The sequence below is a fragment of the Branchiostoma belcheri genome, unplaced genomic scaffold, assembly GCF_001625305.1.
Source record: "Branchiostoma belcheri isolate BF01 breed outbred unplaced genomic scaffold, Haploidv18h27 scaffold296, whole genome shotgun sequence".
In the NCBI taxonomy this organism is placed as follows: Eukaryota; Metazoa; Chordata; class Leptocardii; order Amphioxiformes; family Branchiostomatidae; genus Branchiostoma; species Branchiostoma belcheri.
The window spans coordinates 1-21915 of record NW_017803905.1 but is presented as its reverse complement, the minus strand read 5'-3'; the positions used below and the strand labels follow the sequence as shown (position 1 = coordinate 21915).

At 44.5% G+C, this 21915-nt stretch overlaps 4 protein-coding genes across 4 annotated transcripts in view; 2 read left to right on the top strand and 2 right to left on the bottom strand.

Annotated features, from left to right (window-relative positions):
• Nucleotides 1-8664, top strand: part of LOC109473234 (tubby-related protein 4-like) — a 55754-nt gene extending 47090 nt beyond the window's left edge. The window contains exons 3-12 of the mRNA XM_019773110.1: nt 158-286; nt 850-1014; nt 1943-2132; nt 2891-3031; nt 3409-3554; nt 4488-4712; nt 5225-5444; nt 6034-6215; nt 6782-7010; nt 8155-8664. Coding sequence (XP_019628669.1) covers nt 158-286; nt 850-1014; nt 1943-2132; nt 2891-3031; nt 3409-3554; nt 4488-4712; nt 5225-5444; nt 6034-6215; nt 6782-7010; nt 8155-8540 — 2013 coding nt within the window. The 3' untranslated portion in view covers nt 8541-8664. The remainder of the gene's footprint in view (nt 1-157; nt 287-849; nt 1015-1942; nt 2133-2890; nt 3032-3408; nt 3555-4487; nt 4713-5224; nt 5445-6033; nt 6216-6781; nt 7011-8154) is intronic.
• On the top strand, nt 8662-10453 carry LOC109473228 (tubby-related protein 4-like). Its single transcript, XM_019773103.1, has 3 exons — nt 8662-9414; nt 9754-9831; nt 10337-10453. The coding sequence occupies exons 1-3, from the start codon at nt 8662-8664 to the stop codon at nt 10451-10453; spliced, it is 948 nt and encodes a 315-aa protein (XP_019628662.1).
• Nucleotides 10454-12536: 2083 nt separating this feature from the next.
• Nucleotides 12537-19867, bottom strand: LOC109473227. The gene is made up of 3 exons (XM_019773102.1): nt 19846-19867; nt 15895-18430; nt 12537-12570 (listed from the first exon to the last, which is right to left on the bottom strand). Exons 1-3 carry the CDS (start codon nt 19865-19867, stop codon nt 12537-12539), a joined length of 2592 nt encoding a protein of 863 aa, XP_019628661.1.
• A 1683-nt stretch (nt 19868-21550) lies between these two features.
• LOC109473225 (histone H2B-like) lies at nt 21551-21910 on the bottom strand (the record flags this gene model as incomplete). The annotated part of the gene is made up of 1 exon (XM_019773101.1): nt 21551-21910. A coding segment is annotated over one exon (351 nt), but the record flags the coding sequence as incomplete, so codon positions are not given.
• Between the last annotated feature and the right edge of the window lie 5 nt (nt 21911-21915).

The following is a 21915-nucleotide window of genomic DNA, read 5'->3' as shown; positions in this document are numbered from 1 at the left end:
TTACCTACATGTATATCTTAGAATATTAGCCCATCTAGACGTAAGGTTGCTGAGATATGGGAATTAGTCCGGAATTAAGCTGGAATTCCGGAATTAAACTGGACACTGTTATTTAAGAACTCATTATTTACAGTCATGTTCTTGTCTGCCTGCACAGGTAGTCCTGGTGAGATGGAACGAACCCTACCAGAAGCTAGCCACCTGCGATGGCAACGGTGTTATCTTTGTCTGGATCAAGTACGAGGGCAGATGGTCCATAGAACTGGTCAATGACAGGGGCAGCCCCGTAAGTACTACATGTACATGTCATGGATATATTATATAGAATACAACACGGGGTATTCCGTATCGCCCAAGGTATCGTCCCGACCAGAGGGCGATCTGACTCGCGGGAGGGCCGGGACCGAGGCATACCCACCCAAGAAAACACGCCTTTCAATGCAACATGAGCCAAAAGTTGGTGCAACTTAACCCTATATATAGAATGCAACAACATCAATTCTAACGTCCGGATTCTGTATTCAAATTTTCGTGGCTTCTTTGAAGTGTGACGTCAACACTGGGTCAAAGGTTTCTTGAGAGGGGTGAAGGAAGCCCCGCATATACATCAGGGCCCATCACCCTTCATTGAACCGCGACGGGGGCCGACATCGTCCCCCAGATACCTTTGACCCAGAGTTGACGTCACACTTCAAAGAAGCCACGTGACAAGCTTCACTGGGTCAGTCTACTGAGGAAGACCAGAGTGACTGGTCGAAAGCTGACTAGATGAGAGAATTTTTTGTGTTGGAACAAAAGTTTTAACTTTAAACAGATATCAGGTTTAGTAACAGTCTGATCCTCCTGCAGGTTAGCGACTTCAACTGGAGCCACGACGGGCGGTTAGCGCTCATCTGTTACCGAGACGGGTTCGTGCTGGTGGGGTCGGTCGCCGGACAGCGGTACTGGTCCTCCATGTTAAACTTGGAGGAGTCCAACATCCTGTGTGGGGTGTGGACCCCGGACGACAAACAGGTAAAGCACCTTCAAAGGCCTGCCCGCCTTAGCCTTGACCTCCTCTCCCCCCCCCCCCTAACGGCACCCCTTGCGGGGTTATTTGGGGGTATTGAAGACGAAGATGAAACAAAGGCTCATCTGTGTTGTTAACTAATACTTATATAGTGTAACAATATGTATTGTTAGTATTAAAGCATTTGTATTATCGCCGGTTCTATCCCCTCCCTTGGGCGGTGCCGCGGTCGCCTGTTCGAACACGTGCCAGCACACGTGCCAACGTCGTGTTCGAACAGGTGATCTATACCGGTACCGTTCGAGGGAAGGGGCTCTAGAACCGGCCGGTTACAGATTGAATAAAGGAGTTGAGATAAAGCCATTGACGAGTGAAGACGTGCGTCCCTCTTCGTCCTGTTACAATAGTAAACTTTTAACTTTGATCAGCAACATATAGTGAGGTCACGACAAGCACTACTCCAGTCAGAGGCTCTAAGGGACCTGTTAATTTTACTAAAATCTGACCCCAAGTATGCCACAAGCAATGTCTGATAGATACCAAAATGTATCCTATGCAGGCCTTGAAATTAATTTTTTTTTCCTATTGTCCCAGCACTGTCCCAAAAATAAATTTCAATTGTCCCGAAGTGAGGATGAACTGTCCCAACCTGTTTTTCAGGAAGTGAACTTGAAGTCAGCTTTATTTTGCCTACGTTCTGATTTCCATGCGCGATATAATTGCAGAGTAAATGGGAAATTTGGGGAGCTTTTTCCAGAGCCAAATGAAAGAAGGGTTGACATTCTGATGTTGATTATTTTTTTTATTGTACCAAAAATGTCTCAAGTTTTTAGCTTAGATTTTAGTGGTCACTAGCCATCAGGACACCGTAAGTTTTGAGCCCTGCGCTATGTTGTACAAACCTGATTTTGTGACCAGTATCCTGTGTGGCAGGTGCTGTTTGGCACTGCGGATGGCCAGGTGATCGTCATGGACAGCCACGGTGCCATGGTAGCACAGTGTATCCTTGACGATGATGATGAGATCCGCTCCCTCGCCTGGTCGGGTGAGAAGTTCCACATGGTCAACACCAGCGACTCCGAGAGTGAGGTGGAGGAGAGTCCGTCCACTCCCAAACAGAAAGGTACTAGACTCTGCTGGTTTTCAATAAAGCACAACTGATCAGCCAACGTTTTGGTAATCGTCTGTCACCTTCTTCAGGGCAATTCTGACTAGTTCACATTGCACCACATAGGGAATCACATGCTGCTATTATCAGAGACACCTGTGCTGTGCAATGTGAACCAGTCAGAATTGCCCTGAGGAAGGTGACAGATGGTCACCGAAACGTCGGCTGAATAAAACACTTGGTTGGGAAAAAAGAGTATTTTTATTTAGCGAACATGAAAGTGTTCACTAGTGTGGTAGTACTAAGTGTGGGTTTGACATACATGTAAATAGAATACCACACAGTATTCACAGTGTTCACAGTGTTCACTAGTGTTCACAGTGTTCACTAGTGTGGTAGTACTAGTGTGGGTTTGACATAAATAGAATACCACACAGTATTTTTATTCAATGAACATGAAACTGTTCACTAGTGTGGTAGTGTGGGTTTGACATTATATTATATAGAATACCACACAGTGTCCCAGCCCAACCCCGGGTGATGCAGAAGACACCATGTAGTATGATGTACTAGTATTTAGCATGAAAGTTCATCTGTGTTGGTACAAGTCATTATGAAATAAAGACTAAGCTTTACTTAGTCGTGACTAGTAGCGGGTCATACGTGCCAGATAACTTGTGTCGCCCCCCGTCTCTGTTCAGGGTAGGTCTGTGAGCTCTTATGTAGACCATGTAGTATAGACTATGATTAATCCTCTGTTTTGGTCCTCCCAGGTCAGAGAAGGAGGCATTCCCAGCGGCAGGCAGCCCTGAAGAGTGGACACATCCTGGCTGTGGGGTTTGGTAGTGGTGATGTGGCACTCATGAAGTCTTATGACGACATGGCACCTGTACTCATCAGAACCAACATGATTGGTGAGGCATAAATTTAGCCCCGTGTTCTCACCAGGCCCTTTGAGCATAGGGGCCCCTTGTGCTGTATTTTGGACCCCCTATGCAGTGATTTGAACCCCCTATGCAGTGATTTGAACCCCCTCTGCTATGATTTGAACCCCCTATGCTGTAATTTGGACCCCCTGTGCTGTGATTTGAACCCCCTGTGCTATGATTTGAACCCCCTATGCTGTAATTTGAACCCCCTATGCAGTGATTTGAACCCCCTATGCTGTGATTTGAACCCCCTATGCAGTGATTTGGGCCCCCTATGCTGTCTTTAAACCACCATAGGGGTATTTTTTGTCATAATAAGTTTTATTCTGACTGGTTCTCTCCATCCTTATAACCTCCTAAAGCGACCAAACTGGAGTGGAGCAGCTGTGGTTTGTTCCTGGCCGTGGGAGGCACACACCGACACATCACCGACCCTGACAGTGTCAGCGCTGTCAAGTACTACGACACCAGCGGCCATCTTAGATTCACTCTCAACATTCCCTCACAGGTCAGGCAACTCTTCCTTTTGTAATAAATTACTGCTGACCAAATCTAAGAGGCAATCTCTCAATTAGTTTGTTCTCTTTAGCATTGGTGATCTCTTTAGATTTGTTCTCTTTAGCTTTTTTTTTAGTAATCTCTTTAGATTTGTTCTCTTTAGCTTTAATAATCTCTTTAGATTTGTTCTCTTTTAATTAGCTTTGGTTATCTCTTTAGATTTGTTCTCTTTAGCTTTAGTAATCTCTTTAGATTTGTTCTCTTTAGCTTTGGCAATCTCTTTTAGATTTGTTCTCTTTAGATTTGTTAATCTCTTTAGATTTGTTCTCTTTAGCTTTGGTAATCTCTTAAATTCTATTCTCTTTAGATTTGGTAATCTCTTAAGATTTGTTCTCTTTAGCTTTGGTTATCTCTTAAGATTTGGTCAGAATATTGGTGACCAGCCCCTCCAACTTGCTACATAATGTAATCCAACACCACATGGTGCAATAGCATCAGTCTGGTCCAGGTCATTGACCTTAACTGCTGTGGGTGATTTAATGAGGAATCAGTTTTTGCTATATGTTTCTTCATCTTCTTCCTGTTCTTCTCCAAACAAATAAAACCTGAATCAGATGTCACCTTTGTAACTTATGCTATAGCATACATGTACAATGTAACACCTTGTGGTGTTGGGTTACATAGCATAGCAGAACAGAGCTGAGGGGAGGGGCTGCTCACCATACATTGACACATTGTATATTATATGTTTGAGTTTGAGTTTGTCTAGCCCAACAAAGTGAATGTAAACATTATACATTTGCTTTGGAAATGTTACCTTAGTTTTTAGTTTTCTTCTGAATTATCAAATTATCCACAGCAGTTAACCATTGGCAACATTTGATTTCCTAACTGTATGTACCTGTGGCTGTAAATCTGCTACTTTCTGACTTTCTGTCTACAGAGAGCACTCACTGCCATGACTTGGGGCCACAACGACAAGAGATTTTTTGTTGCGTCTGGTTCGAGTCTGTTTGTGGCGTGGGTGGAGAAGGAGGTGGCGCCGCTCCAGCTGCTCTGTATGGAGGTGGTCGGGACGATGATCAAGGAGGAGAAACAGGTTGCTAGGCTACCGTTGCCAAGCCGCATCAAGACCTACGTCACTCAGGCCTTCTCACCCACCATCAAGGTTGGTTGTCATGGCAACTGGTTGTTTTGTTGATACCCTTGGCATGCTTTTTTAAAGCACTTTCAGGGCTCGAAATTCATTTTTTGAAGGTGCAATGATCCATAAAATTTTTGGGGTGCACCATATGAGATAGAATATAATTATAATAAGTAAAATGCCAGCAAAATTAATTAGTATAAATAATATTTTTAATTAATTAAATACAAATGTATAGATAATATCTTTAATTACTTGATATAAATATTTTTATGTATAAAATAATATTTGTTTCATTTCTAAAGAACACAGTATTTTGACACTCACATGTTAAGAATATTACATTTGAAAACTTAACATATGTCAACCTACAAAAAATATTTGTGTGCACTGGTGCACCCTCAGAAAAAAATGGGTGCACAGCTCCAAATTTGGGTGCACTTAGTACACATGCACCCAGTATTTCGAGCCCTGACTTTTGTCTCAGGACTTTCTTGTCATGTTGTGCTCGATGAAAATCTACTTTCTCCCAACAGCAGGGATGTATTCCAGATCCAAGCAAGTTGAGAGAATTTGTCAGTCAGACTAGCGTGGGAGCAGAGAGACTACACTGCACCATGGTCAGGACTGATGATGACGGTTACACGCTGTACTTGGAGTACCTAGGGGGCCTTGTTCCACTACTGAAGGGCAAGAAAGTCAGCAAACTCAGGCCAGAGTTTGTGATCTTTGACCCTGAAGTCTGCACTAAAGATGGTGGGTTTGTTATTTGCATGTTAATACTGTAAATTTATGTTGACGGTAGCAAGTTCATGGTCTGAGAAAAATGGACAATTTGTTCATGGAACTTAACAGTACAGTGAAAAAATTGATTTTATGGATGACATCCTCTGAGAACCCCAAAACTGACGCGAGCGTGCAAATGAAAAAAAGTTTGGCAAAAATGGCAAAAAAATGTTTCCTTCATTATGAAATCTAGGTGGTCATGAAGGTCAAACAAATGACTAGATACACAGACTCAGTAATAAATTATATTATTGAATTTATTGACCTGGTGAATAATAGACTCTTCATTTTCATTCCTTCACATTTTGCTTCTTGTCACTTGAAATGGATGTAGGTATTCTGCCACATAAGTATCGTTTTCCAATATTTTTTTATTTATTTTACGGCATATATATCTGCTCATTTTTGCAGCTACTTTGTACAATATACAGTATGGTTGAAAATTTGTTTGTTTTTTTTTAAACGGACGAAAAATTCATGCGCACGTGGATCCATGTAATCAAATCAACATGGCCTTATACTGCTTTAAAATGAATACATGTATTTGTTTTCTCCTCAGACAAGTCAGATGACGATGGCGGGATCTTCAGCGGGCTGAGCAGCAGCGGCTGCAGCAGCGGCAGTGACTTCAGCGATAACGACAGCGACGAGCTGCAGAGTCGGCGCAGGTCGCCCGGTCAGCTGGGGAGGAAGGGCGGCGAGAAGGAGCGAGACACGGTGTACCTGGACAACCTGCCGCAGGTACAGCTCTGCAGTACTGTACATCTGCATGGCTCAGGGGCGCCCTCTATTGGTGTTATAAAAAACTGCACTCCGTTTAACTAGAAGGGAAGAGAAATTACATGTAGAAATACTGTACATCACTACAATACTACAGTATATATCTGCATGGCTCAGGGGCGTTAGAAAAAAACTGCACTCTATTTACTCTGACTTGAAGAGAAGAGAAATTAGAAATACTGTACCTCACTGCAATACTGTACATCTGATGTCTCATGGATGTGAGATAGTATAGTGCAGGGGTGCCCTCTGTTGGTTGGTTGTATCATAAACTGCACTCTAATTGACTTGCTTCAGGTGGGAGGGCAGTTAGAAATACACAGCTGTTATACATCTGATTTCTCTCAATCCCTGCCATAACCTCACACCGCTGCCCCTCAGTGATACTAGTTGTTAGAGGGTAACGAAGAAGAAGAAGCATAAAGTTGACTATCATATCTTTTCCTCAAACACTCCTCAGGAGAACCGGTTAGTAGAAGAAGAAGCATAAAGCTGACTGTCATATCTTTCCTTGAAACCCTCCCCAGGAGAACCGGTTAGTAGAGGTGACCTCTAACATCTGGGGCACCAAGTTCAAGGTGCACGGCCTGGCGCCCTTCCTCCCGGCCTACATGGGCGCCGTGAACTACAAGACCAGCCTGCTGCACCTGCAGCCGCGCCAGATGACCATCTACCTGCCGGAGATCGGGAAGGGGATGCGGCCGCCCAGGGACACCACCTTCAACCCCAACATGTTCAGTGAGGATGAGGAGGAAGGTGAGGATTGCTGTTTTTAACAACTTTTTACTCTCCAAGCAGAGGTTGTGGGGGAATGATCGTTACCTTTTTATATATGGCCGTTTTTTTTGTCATGATCCCCACCCGTTGGTGGCCGTGGAGCTTCTCTGGCTAATGGATACTGCCTGGCCAATTTGATACAGTAACTGTCTTTTTGCCACCGAGAGGGATCTGCTTGGAGATTACCAACTTTTCACTTTTCCAGGATTGTTGGTTTGTCATACTCTCCAAGCAGAGGTTTGGGTTTTGGGTTATATTTGTTGGAGTGTTTTTAGACTTTTTTATCAGGGTTTCTTTTTTGTACTGGAATTTTTCTTTCACCCAAACCCAACCTCTGCCAGCAGTCAAAAGCATTATAAACCTAATCTCTTCAACACATTGCGGTCGTTCTGCAAGTAGGTGCGACCCAAACGCATGAATAGGCACAGTCAGCAGGAGGCGTGTGGCCAAAATAATGCCTTTCTGACTAGCTAGATGTGTAATAATCCAGCACAGTAAAATGGATATCCCTAATGATAATTTGATGGTTCCCGGGGAGGAGCACTGTCACCTTTCTTGAATTATAGGTTTGCCCCGCCCCGGGGTGAGTGCCGGCAGAGGTTAGGTTGGGTGAAAGAAAAATTCCAGTGCAAAAAAGAAACCCTGATAAAAAGAGTCTAAAAACACACCAAAAAATAACCCAAACCCAAACTTCTGCTTGGAGAGCAGGTTTGTCTGGTAGACTGAGGAAATCCTGTTCGGAAGATGTCAAGTAGGACATTAGAGAGTGCAGCCTTGCCAGTTTTGACCTGCTGGACGGAGTTGCTTTGAAACTGTGTGAAGATTAACCGACTGTGCCCACCTGTGTTAGGGACCCAGCAGTATAATGAAACACTGGATACTCTGTTACAGTAACTACTATAATTGATAGTTTAATCAAAATGAATTTTTTTTTTTTATTAAAGCTTCAAGTATAACCAAGTCTACTTGTCACCTCTTATGAATTTTTTTTTGTGTGCAAATGTGGTGAGATGGCTGGGGGCTAGCTAACAGCAGCTGTGGTGTAAGTTCTGATAAATGTATTGAATGTGAAATTCAGACAGAAGACCAGATCTTAGTAAAGTTCGCATGTTTTTTCCTGCAGGATCTCCAGGCTGCAGGGATAGTGGGATCTCCAATGTGGAACCCCCTCCAGAAGAAATGGATGTTCCCATCTGCCCTGTCAGCTGTGCAGACTCCCTCCGCTCCGTCAAGAAGGAACTTCTCACCACACGGATGAACCTCGCCAACGAGGACATCTTCTCCTCAGCCAATCAGATCACACTACCCGGAAAGTATTTTGTAGAGGTGCACCATGGGAACTCAGAGGTGCACCACGGGAGCGGGGTAGAGGTGCAGCGTGGGAGACAAGAAGCCCAGTGCATCAGACCAGACTGCTATGAGAGAAGAGAGCTCTCTCCCAGTGAGAGAGAACAGTACATATCACAAGGGGCCATTCCTAAAGCGTACAATCAGTTGAGGCACTTATAAAAACCTAGAGGAGTTAGACGGACAGACAGAGTGTGATGGAGAGATCTTAGCTGCAGAAGAACCACAGAAACTGCTAGAGGAAGGGGTGGTAACCAACGGGGACGGGGGAGTTGCAAACGAGATGTTTGTGGATGGAGAACTTGAGGGGGAGAGATGGGCAAAGGTCGCCACAGAAATCATCGAACCGAGTGTGGAAACGTCTCTGTTTAGTGACGATGGGGACGAGACAAAAGTGTTCAGCGAAGGAGCTTCGCTACCGCTGGCCCCGCGGGAAAACCGCTGCAGACGGCTGGGCATGTTATCTTCTGCTAAAACCAGCATCATCAGTGAGAAGGCACGGCAGCTCTTAGCTACTCCCAAGAACAGTCTCCGCGAGCCCTCACGGGGACCGCCCAGCCCCAAAATGGAGCCAGAAGACATCTTTGAACCCCGGGAGAGCATTGCGAGAAAAGCCAATCAAACGCTTGACAAGCACGTGTCAATCAAATTGACGGAGAGACCAGGGAGCCCGCGGGAGATTGAGTCGAACGCCTCTCGCTGCAGAGGGCCGTACGAGGACAGAGTTGTGGACAAGGGAGTGAGGGGGATCGCCGAGGGGGGGAAACTCATTCACCAATTGTGTACTAAGTGCAATAAAAGCCATGGAGTCAAGGGTCAAAAGGTCAAGTTCAGGTCGAGGTCACAGGCGGAACAAAGTTCAGACAGTGAAGGGGAGTGTAACCTGAGCGGGGATGAACTCGGGGCCCTGAGAACAAAAGGACTAACACGGAGAAAGAGCAAGCGAGTACGATCCAGAAGCGAGGGAGACGAGATTATAGTGCAACATGAGTATGTGCTGACCAACAAGGCTCCACTGTGGAACGAGAGCACACAGGTATACTTACACACGGTATTTATTTATGCCTGCATGGGAGGTCCCTTCAGCGTAGAACGGCTGATTTCCAAGGGAGCCCATAAAAAACAAAATACAAAGGAAGTAATGGGCGGGATATAAAATAGTGCAGATTAAACATAGGAATGCTTAGTCATGCTAGCAAATCCCATTTATCAAACAAAAGCAAATCATAATCATAACACAATGACAGTGATCTTAGGGGGGGGTTAGGTTAAAATCCCAAATAATAGAAAACTTAGAGATGATAGTCAATAAAGTTGTAATATTGTGAAGTTGGACATAATTGATAATTATAATATTATGTACTGTGCTCTTCAGGTGTACCAGCTGGACTTCGGAGGGCGGGTGACACAGGAGTCAGCTAAGAACTTCCAAGTGGAGTTGGAGGGCCAGCAGGTAAAGCTGCTTAGCTATTCACTGGGACTGTCAGGCTGTTCTCTGGGACTGTCAGGCTGTTCTCTGGGACTGTCAGGCTGTTCTCTGGGACTGCCTGGCTGTTCTCTGGGACTGTCAGGCTGTTCTCTGGGACTGTCAGGCTGTTCTCTGGGACTGTCAGGCTGTTCTCTGGGACTGTCAGGCTGTTCTCTGGGACTGTCAGGCTGTTCTCTGGGACTGTCAGGCTGTTCTCTGGGACTGTCAGGCTGTTCTCTGAGACTGTCAGGCTGTTGACTGTCAGGCTGTTCTCTGGGACTGTCAGGCTGTTCTCTGGGACTGTCAGGCTGTTCTCTGGGACTCTCAGTCAGGCTGTTCTCTCGACATTGTAGATTGTTTCATTTGCAAATGAAAGTGCATTTATTTATTGGATGTTTTGTTTGAGAAAAAAAGAAGGCAAATCTCCTTTAAAATGGTATCTGTGTGGCATTTTCAAGACACACAACTTATGGTATTATTTTTCCCTTAGGTGCTGCAGTTTGGGAGAATTGATGTGAATGCCTACACTCTAGACTTCCAGCATCCATTCACAGCACTACAGGCCTTTGCCGTGGCCCTGGCCAATGTCACACAGAGACTGAAGTAACCCACGTCCACCCTGCTTCTCACACCTCTCAGCATCACAACTCTAATGCTCATCCTACAGTTTCTGGAGGATACTAAAGGACAAATAAACTAATTTCAGTTTCGGGGCCTTTAAACCCCAAATTCTGTTTCCAAAAGGTGATTCTGGTTACTACCAGATGGCACTGCCAGAAGACCTGTTATGTAGGTTGTCTACTTAATCTAATTTTCACCTTTTGCAAACAGAATTTGGGGTCTAAAGTCCCCAAATCTCACATTAGTTTGTCTTTTCAAATGGTAAATTGTCCTTTCTCATTCTACCAAGAATACACATGACCACACATACCCATATAAATGCAGTGACGACCACCATCTTGCCATGTGAAGACATCCTCAAAATGTGGTATGCAGATTTTACATTACTTCGTACGAAGGCTGATTATGTAAAGTGTTATGGTGCCATTCAATGTTAATTAATCTAAATACAATGATGTACAGTAACACTTTTTCCTTCAGCAGTGAACTTACAACACTAAGACATGGTCAGTAATATTTAATGGTTACAGGATACTGTGCTTCTTACCTACAAATCTTAAGACTTGGAAACTCATCAGTAGTTGCAGTAATAGGCAGCATCTTCACATATAACAACCTACAACGTAGTATTGGATCATAATATATACATTTGTACAGAAGGGACTCAATAATACAATGTATTTACAAGTATGGTACCACAATTTGACTTTTCTTGACACTTCACTATTACTTAAAACCATAAAGGAAAGGCCAGTAGTCAATTAGAGTTGTTTTAGCCCTGGTGGCTTCTTTCAACTCATTATACATGTACCCGTGCTTTGAACTTACTGATGATATTGAGATTCTGAAACATTTTATATTTGGGACTGTACTTGTTAGTTTTCAGTACGAAACAGGAGCTCTGTTGTATTGAATATTTGTGCTTTTTTGGATTGGAGATGTCCTATACTTGCCATACAGGAGGCTTTGTACTTATGTAAAGGTTTAGTCTTTTTGCTGTAATAAATGTCAGACTTGGTGCACGGAGAAGCAAAGTAAGGATGGTTCAAGACTTTGGAAGTCCTGATATCTTAGTGATTTTATAGAGACATCCGAGATTTGATTCTTTATCATAGAGTTTGTGGCACGTTTAGTGAGTTAGTCCTAGGAAAAAATTAATGTTGCGTTTCTGGTTCCCCCACCAACCCTAGCCATTTTTTTTATCAACCACTGGTAAGTCTATAAAGTTTTCCATCTGACATCTAAATTTCAAACCCACTGAATTCTGAAACGCATTTAATTTTTCTTCAGTAAATCTAGTAAAATATTTGTCCACAAGCACACAGGTGAACGTCCTTGAGACATTATTTGTTGGATCATTTTAGCTGAAATGTAAATAGAAAAATAAAAAAGAAGACAATCCCTATCTACCAACCCTAGTTTTTTTTCAACCCTAGTTTTTTTCAGGGATAAAACCAGGAACACAACATTAATTTTCCTAGGCCTTATACTCAGAAGACCTGTACTTGTGGACATGTGACATTTGAGGTAAAAGATGTGGATGGAAGGAGTGTATAGTGGTATGTAATGTGAGGTAAAAGTACCAGATTCACTGTACGTGTGTCTTGTGGTTAGTTTGGTACAGTTTTAATGTACCCATGTAATACTTTGGTTCAGTGCACACTATTTTATTTCGAAAAAAAAAGATAAGTCTTGTATGTTGTGAGTACTGTATGTTGAGTGCACAGAAAGATGTACTTATGGTTTAGGTACAGTGCCAAGTAAGCCTGTATGTGCCAGAAATGATCTGGGAAACATCATACTTCAACCTCTGTTAAAAGGATGGACCGGGACGTGTAAGAAAGAAAAAAATTGCTCCTGAGGATGACTAGGAAGTCTTAAACTGCAACAAGAAAATTTCACCCAGAAGAGGTCCCCATCAGAAAATTTTTGGGGAGATGTGCTCCCTAATCAGTTGCTGTCGCGAAAAAAAGCGAATTTTCATGACAATACTAAAAGAAAACCCTAAATTTGAACATTTTGGGAGAGGTGCTAGGATTTGGGGGAGAGGGGAGCACCCTAAGCTTGCTTCATTGCTTGGGGAGGGCCCTGTCCAGCAATGCACTGAAGGTGAGAAAGAGGAGCACAAATTGTTGACCAAAAGAAATATTATCAAGTTTAAACTCCAACACAAGAAATTGGACTTACCCAAATTTTCAACTGTACAACTCCAGTCTTTGTCAAGGAATGAGCAACCCACCTGACATTATACAGGTAACACACATGACTTGGTGAGCAGTGGATCATAGGTTGCAAAAAGTCGGTGGCGCCCCCGTCTCTGTTGAGGCATGGTCGCAATGCCTTCATGGAGATAGCCTCTTTAATTTCCTTGTGCTAAGAAGTTGTACAATCGAAAATTTGGGTAAGTCCAATTTCTTGTGTTGGAAATTAGCTTAAACCTGCTTCATGATGACTTCTACATGTATCAATGCAAAAAACTGATGATCTTTCGAGATAAAAGTAAATACAGTATTGTAACAACATTTCCAGTCCTTGGTCATACACAGGTCACTTCCTATGTATCAGAAGTCTAACATGAGGACTATACAATACTGCATGATTGCTAAATTTGGACCCGTGTGTCAGCCAGTTGGAAGGTTGTGATGTTGTAAGGGTACTGGTGTATACAGAAAACTGTAGCTGATTTGTTTTCTTGCCATTATTTATATTTAGTGAATTACAATGTTATGTAAAGTGTAAAGTGAAGTGTTAGCCTGGGTTCCAGCTAATTTGTAAGGGCGCTCCTTGCACTCTCTGGTCATTTTTTTTTCACCAGCAAATGCAAGGAGTCCCCTTACAAATCTGATGTCACCCAGGCTAGTTAAGTGTGGGGAGAATTGTTTATTCTTTCCTACACTTAACCATGACAGGATTGGATGCCATAGTCAATAATGACTAGTGCTTGGTAAGCACAGATATGTGATCAAGTTAACACTAGTTTTAGGCTGGCAATGTGCTTGTGATGCTGCAGAATCATGTTAGAAATTTAGTGCCATTTTGTTGTGAAAACCGAAACCAGCCAGGGTGCTGGAAAAGCTGAAGGTTTGTACACCTCTGTTGCCAATTCTTTCCTTTTGCATGGACTATTTTGTTGCGGAGCTTAACGTGTTAATTTTGTTGTATTTGTGATTCGTTCTATTCAGCACACTGCTTAGTGGTAGTGACTCGGGTTGAATAAGTTGTGGTTCAGAGCCACAGAAACCCTCTATCATGTGAGCCAACTTTGTGACTGTCATCAGATTTTACAATTAGTACATCCCACACTTATGTTTTGTTCTTGACCCAAGTTACCCTGTCAGCAACAATGTTTCGCTTAGTTCACATCCTAGCTGAAACCTGTTACGGAACTTGCTAACGTTGCCCTAGTATCGTGGCAATCTGCCTTAGTACTTTGGCAATCCCTAGATTATATTGAAGAATGATTGTGATCCCATCAGTTATACAGAAAAGTAGCCTAGGTGCCGTCCTTCAATTTCATAGTTACCGCTAGCTCACTCCCTTTTGCCTTGCTACAGGGAAAACCAGTTGTAACTATGGAAAACGGCATCCAGCCTAAGAGAAGGCTCTACTTGGGCACTTTTTAACACAAATCTAGCAGTCTCTGTATGTTTTGTGGGTGATTTTTTTTTCTGGAAGCTTGAATACCATGTCGACATACATGTATAGCTCATGGATATGGAAACTTCATCACATGCAGACAGGATAACTTGGCACCAGAGAAAGAGAGTTGGTTCTGATGTACGTATATGTTGGTTGGTTGTTGCAATACCGTTGCCTATCTGTAACGTGTAGGTGCTGTTAGTGACTTGGATACAAGTTTAATGTCAAATCATGAGTGGACAAATTCTCCCAGCCCCGGAGCTGCTGCTTGGAGAGGCTGCTGACTATGTGATGGCAGCCAGGAATAAAAACTACTGTGCACAAAGGGATGTGTTTTGTACTCATTTCTCATTAGCCCATGTTGATTTGATTACATACATGTGTATATGAATGACATCCTCTGGGAACCCCAAAACTGATGCGCACGTGCGAATAAAAAAAAGTTTGGCAAAAAAAGTTGCTTTCATTATGAAATCTACGTGATCATGAAGGTTGAATAAATGACACAGTATGGTTTGCCGAATAGTCTATTCATCAAATTCATTTCTTTACATTTTCGTCTTTTTTGCATGCATCCTTTATAGCGCTAGAATATGTTAGATTAAACATGAGATGAAAATACTGAGCAAGTACGTTTTTTAGACTGGGGTGTATCATTAGTCACATTGATTATTCCCATTCGTTCATTCCTTCAGTATTTATTCGTTTATCAATCCATTCATTCAGCAGGGAGCCTTCAAATAAATATCAACAATGTAACGTTTACACCGATGTAGGTTTATTACTAAGTGTATGAAATATTACAATTGATGAAGCTTCTTCCTACAGTTTTCTAACACCAAAGTGATATTGACGTTTGTGCCTGGGAGCTAAGTCTTTCGAATAGCCCTGTTCCAGGCTATCAGTTCCTTTTGATTGCCATGCGGCTAAGCCTGTTCGAATCTATCAGTTCTTTTTAACAACTACATGACGAAGCCTGTTCAAGGCCATGATTTTATTTTGAATGGCAACACGGCTAGGCCTATTCGAGTCTATCACTTCCTTTGAAGGGCCACGCGGCTAAGCCTGTTCCAGGCTTTAAGTTTCTTTCGAAAGGTCACACGGTCAGGCCTGTTCCAGTCTATCTGTTTCTTTCTTAACTGTCACGTGAAGCCTGTTCGGGGCTATAAGTTTCTTTTGAATACCTATGGATCTGGCTGAAAATGCTATTTTTCTAAAAATGGGCGTGACCTCATAACTATTGATGACGTCATTGTGACGTCATAAAAATGTGCATAAATTATCATCTTGCAACAAGACACTTTGTGACAAAAATTCAAAGTCGGTACTTAACTGCAACATGTACTTTTAGAACACCCCAAAAGTCCTCAGGGTGGGTTATTTAGTAGCCTCCTTCGCAGTCTTGTTGGGCGTGGGCGTAATTTTCCGCGAGGGACGATTTGCTGCCGAGGGACTTTTGCCACGGAGAGAAGGTTGTTGGAGCGCGGAAACCTTCTCTCCGTGGCAAATGTCCCTCGGCAGCAAATCGTCCCTCGCGGCGGCATATTACACGCGTCGCTCAGAGAAAAAATTACGCCCACGCCCAACAAGACTGCGAAGGAGGCTAGTTATTTAGTACCTTAAAAGTACACACTTCCGTCTTTAATTTACAGGCTATGACGGCGTCCAGGTTTCACTCTTTTAAAGCCTGTTGTTGTTTCCTCTGAGAACGGTATCTCTTGGTTCCAATACTTGTGAATAGAGACTTTGCCCCATCTCCAATGTGACTGGTAGGCCCTATTGTTTGACCTTGAGACTGAAACTCTTGGCGTTTGGTACGCGCTCGTCCGCCGGTCACTGAATCTCTTAGCCACATCGTACGAAGTGTTGTCTCGTTCTTGTAGCCTGACTCTCCAGCCTACACGTGCAGCCATGTTCTGACCCCCAGACTCTACCGTTGAAACTGAAACTCTCCTTGGCGATTGGTACGCGCTCGTGCGCCGATCACTGAATCTCTTAGCCACATCGTACGAAATGTTGTCTCGTTCTTGTAGCCTGACTCTCCAGCCTACACGTGCAGCCATGTTCTGATCCCCACTCTCTACCGTTGATGACCGTGACTCAGTTCCGTACCCCCCTATCACAATCACGTCCCGAGACCTTTGCCTTTTTGTAGTAGGTCTCCCACGGGCAACGGCGGAAGGTTGTCGCGACCAGCGTCCAACGTTCTCGTATTTAACGTTTTCGTACGTCGCTTCAAGTGTCAGTGGCAGTGAAGATGGGCGCCAGTTCGCCAGACTTTCGGTGTCCTCATTAATTGGTCTCCCAATGGCACCTGCCTTCTTTCCTACCTTCCCAGTCATTGGTGTATAGTCAATATCAGAACGTTGCCGTTGCCAGCGTCCGACATTCTCGTATTTGGCGTTTTCGTACGTCGCCTCAAATGTCAGCGGCAGTGAGGACGGGCGCCAGTTCGCCAGCCTGTCGGTGTTTTCGTAACCGTAGAACTCGTCCAATATCTGCCAGTAGTTGTGGTCATCCGGTGGCAGCGAGTTACGCTGATACCGATATCCAGGGTTGTTGAAGCTGAAGTAGTCGTCTGGGATTTCCGAGTAGCTTGAGTCGTCGTCCTCGGCTGTTCCCGACGTGGAGGCCTGACCAACCCCCCGTGTGTCGGATACAACAGGCCGAGGTGGAGGACCGGCTAGGACATCGGGTATCTCATGGTAGACATGTGAGATATCGGTGTTCTCGTAGTCATTCTCGTAGTCATGGCGACCGTCGTCATGGCGACCGTCGTCATGACGACGGGAAGGGCAACGCCTCTTTACCAGCATTCTCACCACGAAGGTGGTAACCACCGCGTCTAAAAATATTCCAGCTATGATCACAAATATCATACCGTCAGAGAGAACCGGTTCATCTTGATCTGGTAGTTCTGGTCGCACCGTTACAGTCACGTCAGTCTCAGTAGGCCTCAGTGACAGGCTTACATCAACTGGCGAGTGGAAGGTCGTACTGTTTTCTATTGGCTCGCCATCTCTGACGAGATTTGTCTTGTTGACGGCGGTGTTGTTGTTCCAACTTTGGTCGCTGACATTGTGGCGCACGTGCACGGTCTCTGACTCTCCGCGTTTTGGCACAAAGTACGACTCGGATTTATTCATCTCACTGAGCATTACGCACGTCACGACCCTCGTGCCTGTACTGTTGGCCTGTTTCTGGTTATTAACATATGAGCTCTCTTCATCAGGAGTCCAAGCGGGGTTGAACAATACGGAAATCAGAGTTGTTGTATCGTTGTCTTTCTTTGTAACAACGGCAGCGAGCTGTACCGTAGTTTCTTTGCTCGCTCCCAAGGTTACACTCACTGTACCTTCCCCGGCCCAGAATCGCTCACACCAGTAGTTCATTTTCTCTATAGACGCCATGTCTTCTCCCTCCATGGCAGCTATGATCAAGAAAGGGGCAGGATACTTCTGCTCTTCCATGGTGTAACTCTGGCTGAACGCTAATGATCCGTACCCAATGCCGAAACCTGAAGATGTTAGTCGGGTACCGTCTCTTGTCCGTGTTTCATACCTGAACCACTTGTCAGCATGTGTTGAGTACGTACTCAAACCGCTGACACTGATTTGTACCAAAGACAAATCAGACATCACGACTCCGCGCCATTCAAACGTGGGGTCACGCGCACCCAGCAACCCTGTCCCTGTAAGAAGGTACATGGGATTTTTCTGTGGCCAACGAAATCCCTTGGGGAGGTTTAAGAGCTCGTTTTCTCTCATGTTCAACTGCTTCAATTCGGTTAGGAACACAAACGCAGTCTTTGTAAGGGTTTCAAGCCGGTTTGAGAACAAGTTAAGTCCTGTTAAGTTTGTCAACCCGTAAAACCAGTCGGGGTGCAAATTCCGGAGACGGTTATGTTCAAGTGACATCATTCTCAGCATGCCTAGTCGTGCAAAGCTTTCTGACTCGATGTCTACGATCTTGTTGTGCGACAAAGACAAGACTACCAGGGCGTCTGGACGCCTTAACGTGGAGAACCAATCTTTCTTGACGTGAGACAAGTTGTTGTAATCCAAATACAGAAGCTGCAAGTCCAGAAACACACCGAGACTGGTGGTTTCTATATCTGTGATACCTCCTTCTACAAGGCTGAGGTAGTGAACTCCCGAGCTGTTACATGCTCGAAGCCCCCTTGCTGATAGCATACCAAAGGGATAACCTCTCACAGCTAGTAAGGGACTCGTGGTTGGCCATGTGTAGGTAACAGTACTCTCCTGTAAACCAACTGACCACTTGGTATTCACCGAGGAGGTTGAAAAAGGCTCATTGGCATTTACTGAACATAAGACACAAGACCGCTCTTTTAGGGGACTGTTATAGTATGATGGTGGTATAACACTGAAGTATTTGAAATGCCTGTCCCATGAGTTTTGTAGTTTATCATTGAAGTATTTGGAATGCTTGCCCCATGATTGATCACTGGGAACACACCGCTGAATGTCTGTCACTTTGCAATCCGGAAAACAGGATTGGGCAGATATTACAGAAGCCGCCGCTAGAGCAAGAACGATAAAGAGTATGGTATGCCCCATTGTTTACAAGCGTGGAAAAAACAACTTTCACAATCTCGATGAATGCAGGCTTTAAGAAGTTGATTCACTGGAAATTATTCCGCTACAAATGTGTAACAGCAGTAGATATAGGACGGTGAATCTTCCGTGCTTCTGGTAGATAGTACTGTCCTACACTGATGGTAAAGCCCGTGCCGCACAGTCCAAGAGCTTCGGTCGTATTTGTTGATTACTATAAGGTTGCCAGCAATTTGAAAAATCGCCAGAGAGTCAAGCGTAAAATCTACCCTGTCATATTGGAGCTAGCAGGCTTGGTAGCCTGCAAATATCATATCGGCCGATCGCTAGAAAGCGGAATGGTCAAGATTACGGCCAGGCGTACTATATAGTCTGGGTGCGAGACTGTTTTCAGGGCCAGCAAGTGCTAGATCATCGGCTCCATGGCCAACATATATAAAAAAAATATACCACAACACCTCTCAGTTCGACCCTGATCAACCATGCACGCTGGGTAACTCTGGGCCTAGCGTGCTGGGAGTCTGGCCTTCAGGCTATAGGTGAATATGTTAACGTAAACTCGCAGACTCGTCTGCCCCACGCCCAGGGCTGTAATGTGACGAGGTATAACTGACAGAAAGAGCTAAAACAGGAACAGTTGTTCTGACTGTTCTATCTGAACCGCTGAAGTTTGATAGAACATATGATTGATACCTGTTTGTCGCTATGTTTGAAGCCTTGCCGACTAGGCCGTGGTGACGCAGCGGGCCGTGGCTCAATGATTGTCCCGCTGTCCGTGCCACTTCAGCCTGGAAGTTTGAGGACTCCGAGAGACAAGCCGGTAGTATGCACACGTTAAGAAACCTACCCCACGTGCACTTATTAATATATCAATAATCACGGAAAGAGTGAATCAGACCAGGCAGTTTGGCCTTATATACGCACTTCGTACTTACTGTACAGACCTGGTGAGTTAACGGTCCGCCCTACTGACTTGGGAGACTGAATGTGCGCGATGTGAGGAACTCTCGTCCCACACACAGCAATGAAGCCAGACAATCACCAAGGCTAGTCTCCACCAGACTCCTTTGCAGGATGAATAAATGGTAGAAATCGGCCCCCAAAAAGAATGTAGCTGGCCAGGGGAGATGGTCAGTCATAGAGGGTCTGGTGGAGACTACACCAAGGCCAGCTGCACTGGCCATGCTGATTGTCTGGCCTGTAGATATTGTCTGGCTTCCTTTCGCTGACCTACAGAGGGATTCGCAAGAAAATACCGGATTGACCGACCGGCTAACAGTATTTCAAACAACCAATCACAAAAAGTGCCACATACGACAGGGAAGGAAGTCATCTACGACAGAAGCTCTGTACGTATCCTCTCAATAGATGTTTCCTGGAATCTGACTTAGCAGATGATTGGAAACTCGAAAAACAATCAGGAAAAAAACAAGTTGCTCAAGGGGGCACAACGTTTATTTGGCGTCTCTATTCGAAGCTGCACACCCTCAAATCTAGCGACCGTCTCTGGCGTGGAATAATTCGAAAGGAGAATAACTGTATATGGGACGAAAGGATATCTCTTCAGCTACAAGAACCAGCTGAGTTTGGTTTCTTCAACCTGGTAAAATCAAGTTTTCAATCCAAAATTAATGCCCAAAATTGCGAATTTTCGCGTGGGATCCCATAGAAAAAAAAAATTCCGGCAGAAATTACTGATGCTGGCAGACAGACCCAAGCCTTGACTATACCCGAGTAAATTATAAAGAAAATTCTAGTACTGAAATTTTCTAAACCGTCCACGGCGCGAGGGGTTACACTTGGCGCGCAAGGATACCCGGAAGTTAGGTTCGGAGCCAAAAGGAATTTTAACCCCAAAATCACCATTTCTTACACTCTTCAGCCATGTTAATGTTTAATGATATATCGTGGCAGTTTATGAGAAATGTCACCTCAAACTTGGACCCTCAAAACACTTTCATCACTTTTTTACAACGGACTATCACTCAACGTGCACCGTTAAGCCGGCACCAAACTGTCAACAACGTTCGCCCTAAAAAAAATGATCTGCCAGAATGCGAAGGTCGATCGCCAGAATGCGAAGGTCGATCGCCAGAATGCGAAGGTCGATCGCCAGAATGCGAAGGTCGATCGCAGAAGCAGTAAAGTTGCCAGACAGCGCCCTATTGGACAGGCGATCTAGTGGAACAAGTGATATCAAATATACAAATCAGAAATGTTCTGTACATCTGTACTTGTCGGGCGAACTGTTTTCCTGCTTGTCACGGTGGCACTAATAACAACTTAGAACTTGTGAAGCGCACTGGGCAAGGCTTTTGGGAGAATCGGTTAAGACTTTCACATTACTCCTTGGAAAACTATATATAACTCTTTATTTGTCATAGGAAAACAACCTTAAATCCATGTACAATGAAATCTCTTATTATGCAACTCTGAAGGAAAACACACACACACGCGCGCGCGCACGCACGCACAGATATATGTATATTGAAACACACACACTGTTTACTACTATACATATACTAGTATGTCTAGACAGGACAAGAACGCCGCCCTGCAACGGCCAAACCATATTGTTCTAAGGAACGTCGCAAGCGACATTTCGTTCCAGAAGGCCTCCTTGTTCGGCAAGAAAGAACGCGTTCAGACTTTTATTACGTCAGAATAAACTTGACTTGTTTTTCTTTCTTTCTGTTGTTGTGCGTTGCAGTTCACGCATGGATCGGTGGTTTTGTAGCTAGCTGCGGTCACAGGTTAGTGATGTGTACATGTGTATATTGTCGGAGTGGAGAGTGTGATTGAAACAGTTCTTTTGTGAGGATGTGGGTGGCCTTGAAAAAGGCCGGGGTTATGTCGAGCAAGCAGCGGCGGTCGATCTACTTGGAGCTGGTGTACTTGGTGACGGCCTTGGTGCCCTCGCTGACGGCGTGCTTGGCCAACTCGCCCGGCAGCAGGAGTCTGACTGCGGTCTGAATCTCGCGGCTACTGATGGTGGAGCGCTTGTTGTAGTGAGCCAGACGGGAAGCCTCGGCGGCGATGCGCTCGAAGATGTCGTTGACAAATGAGTTCATGATGCCCATGGCCTTGCTGGAGACGCCGGTGTCGGGGTGCACCTGCTTGAGCACTTTGTAGATGTAGACGCCGAACGTCTCCCTCCTCTTTCTCCTCCTTCCCTTCTTCTTGTCTCCGACTGGCCTGGCTTTGCCAGCTTTCTTGGCGGCTTTTCCACTTG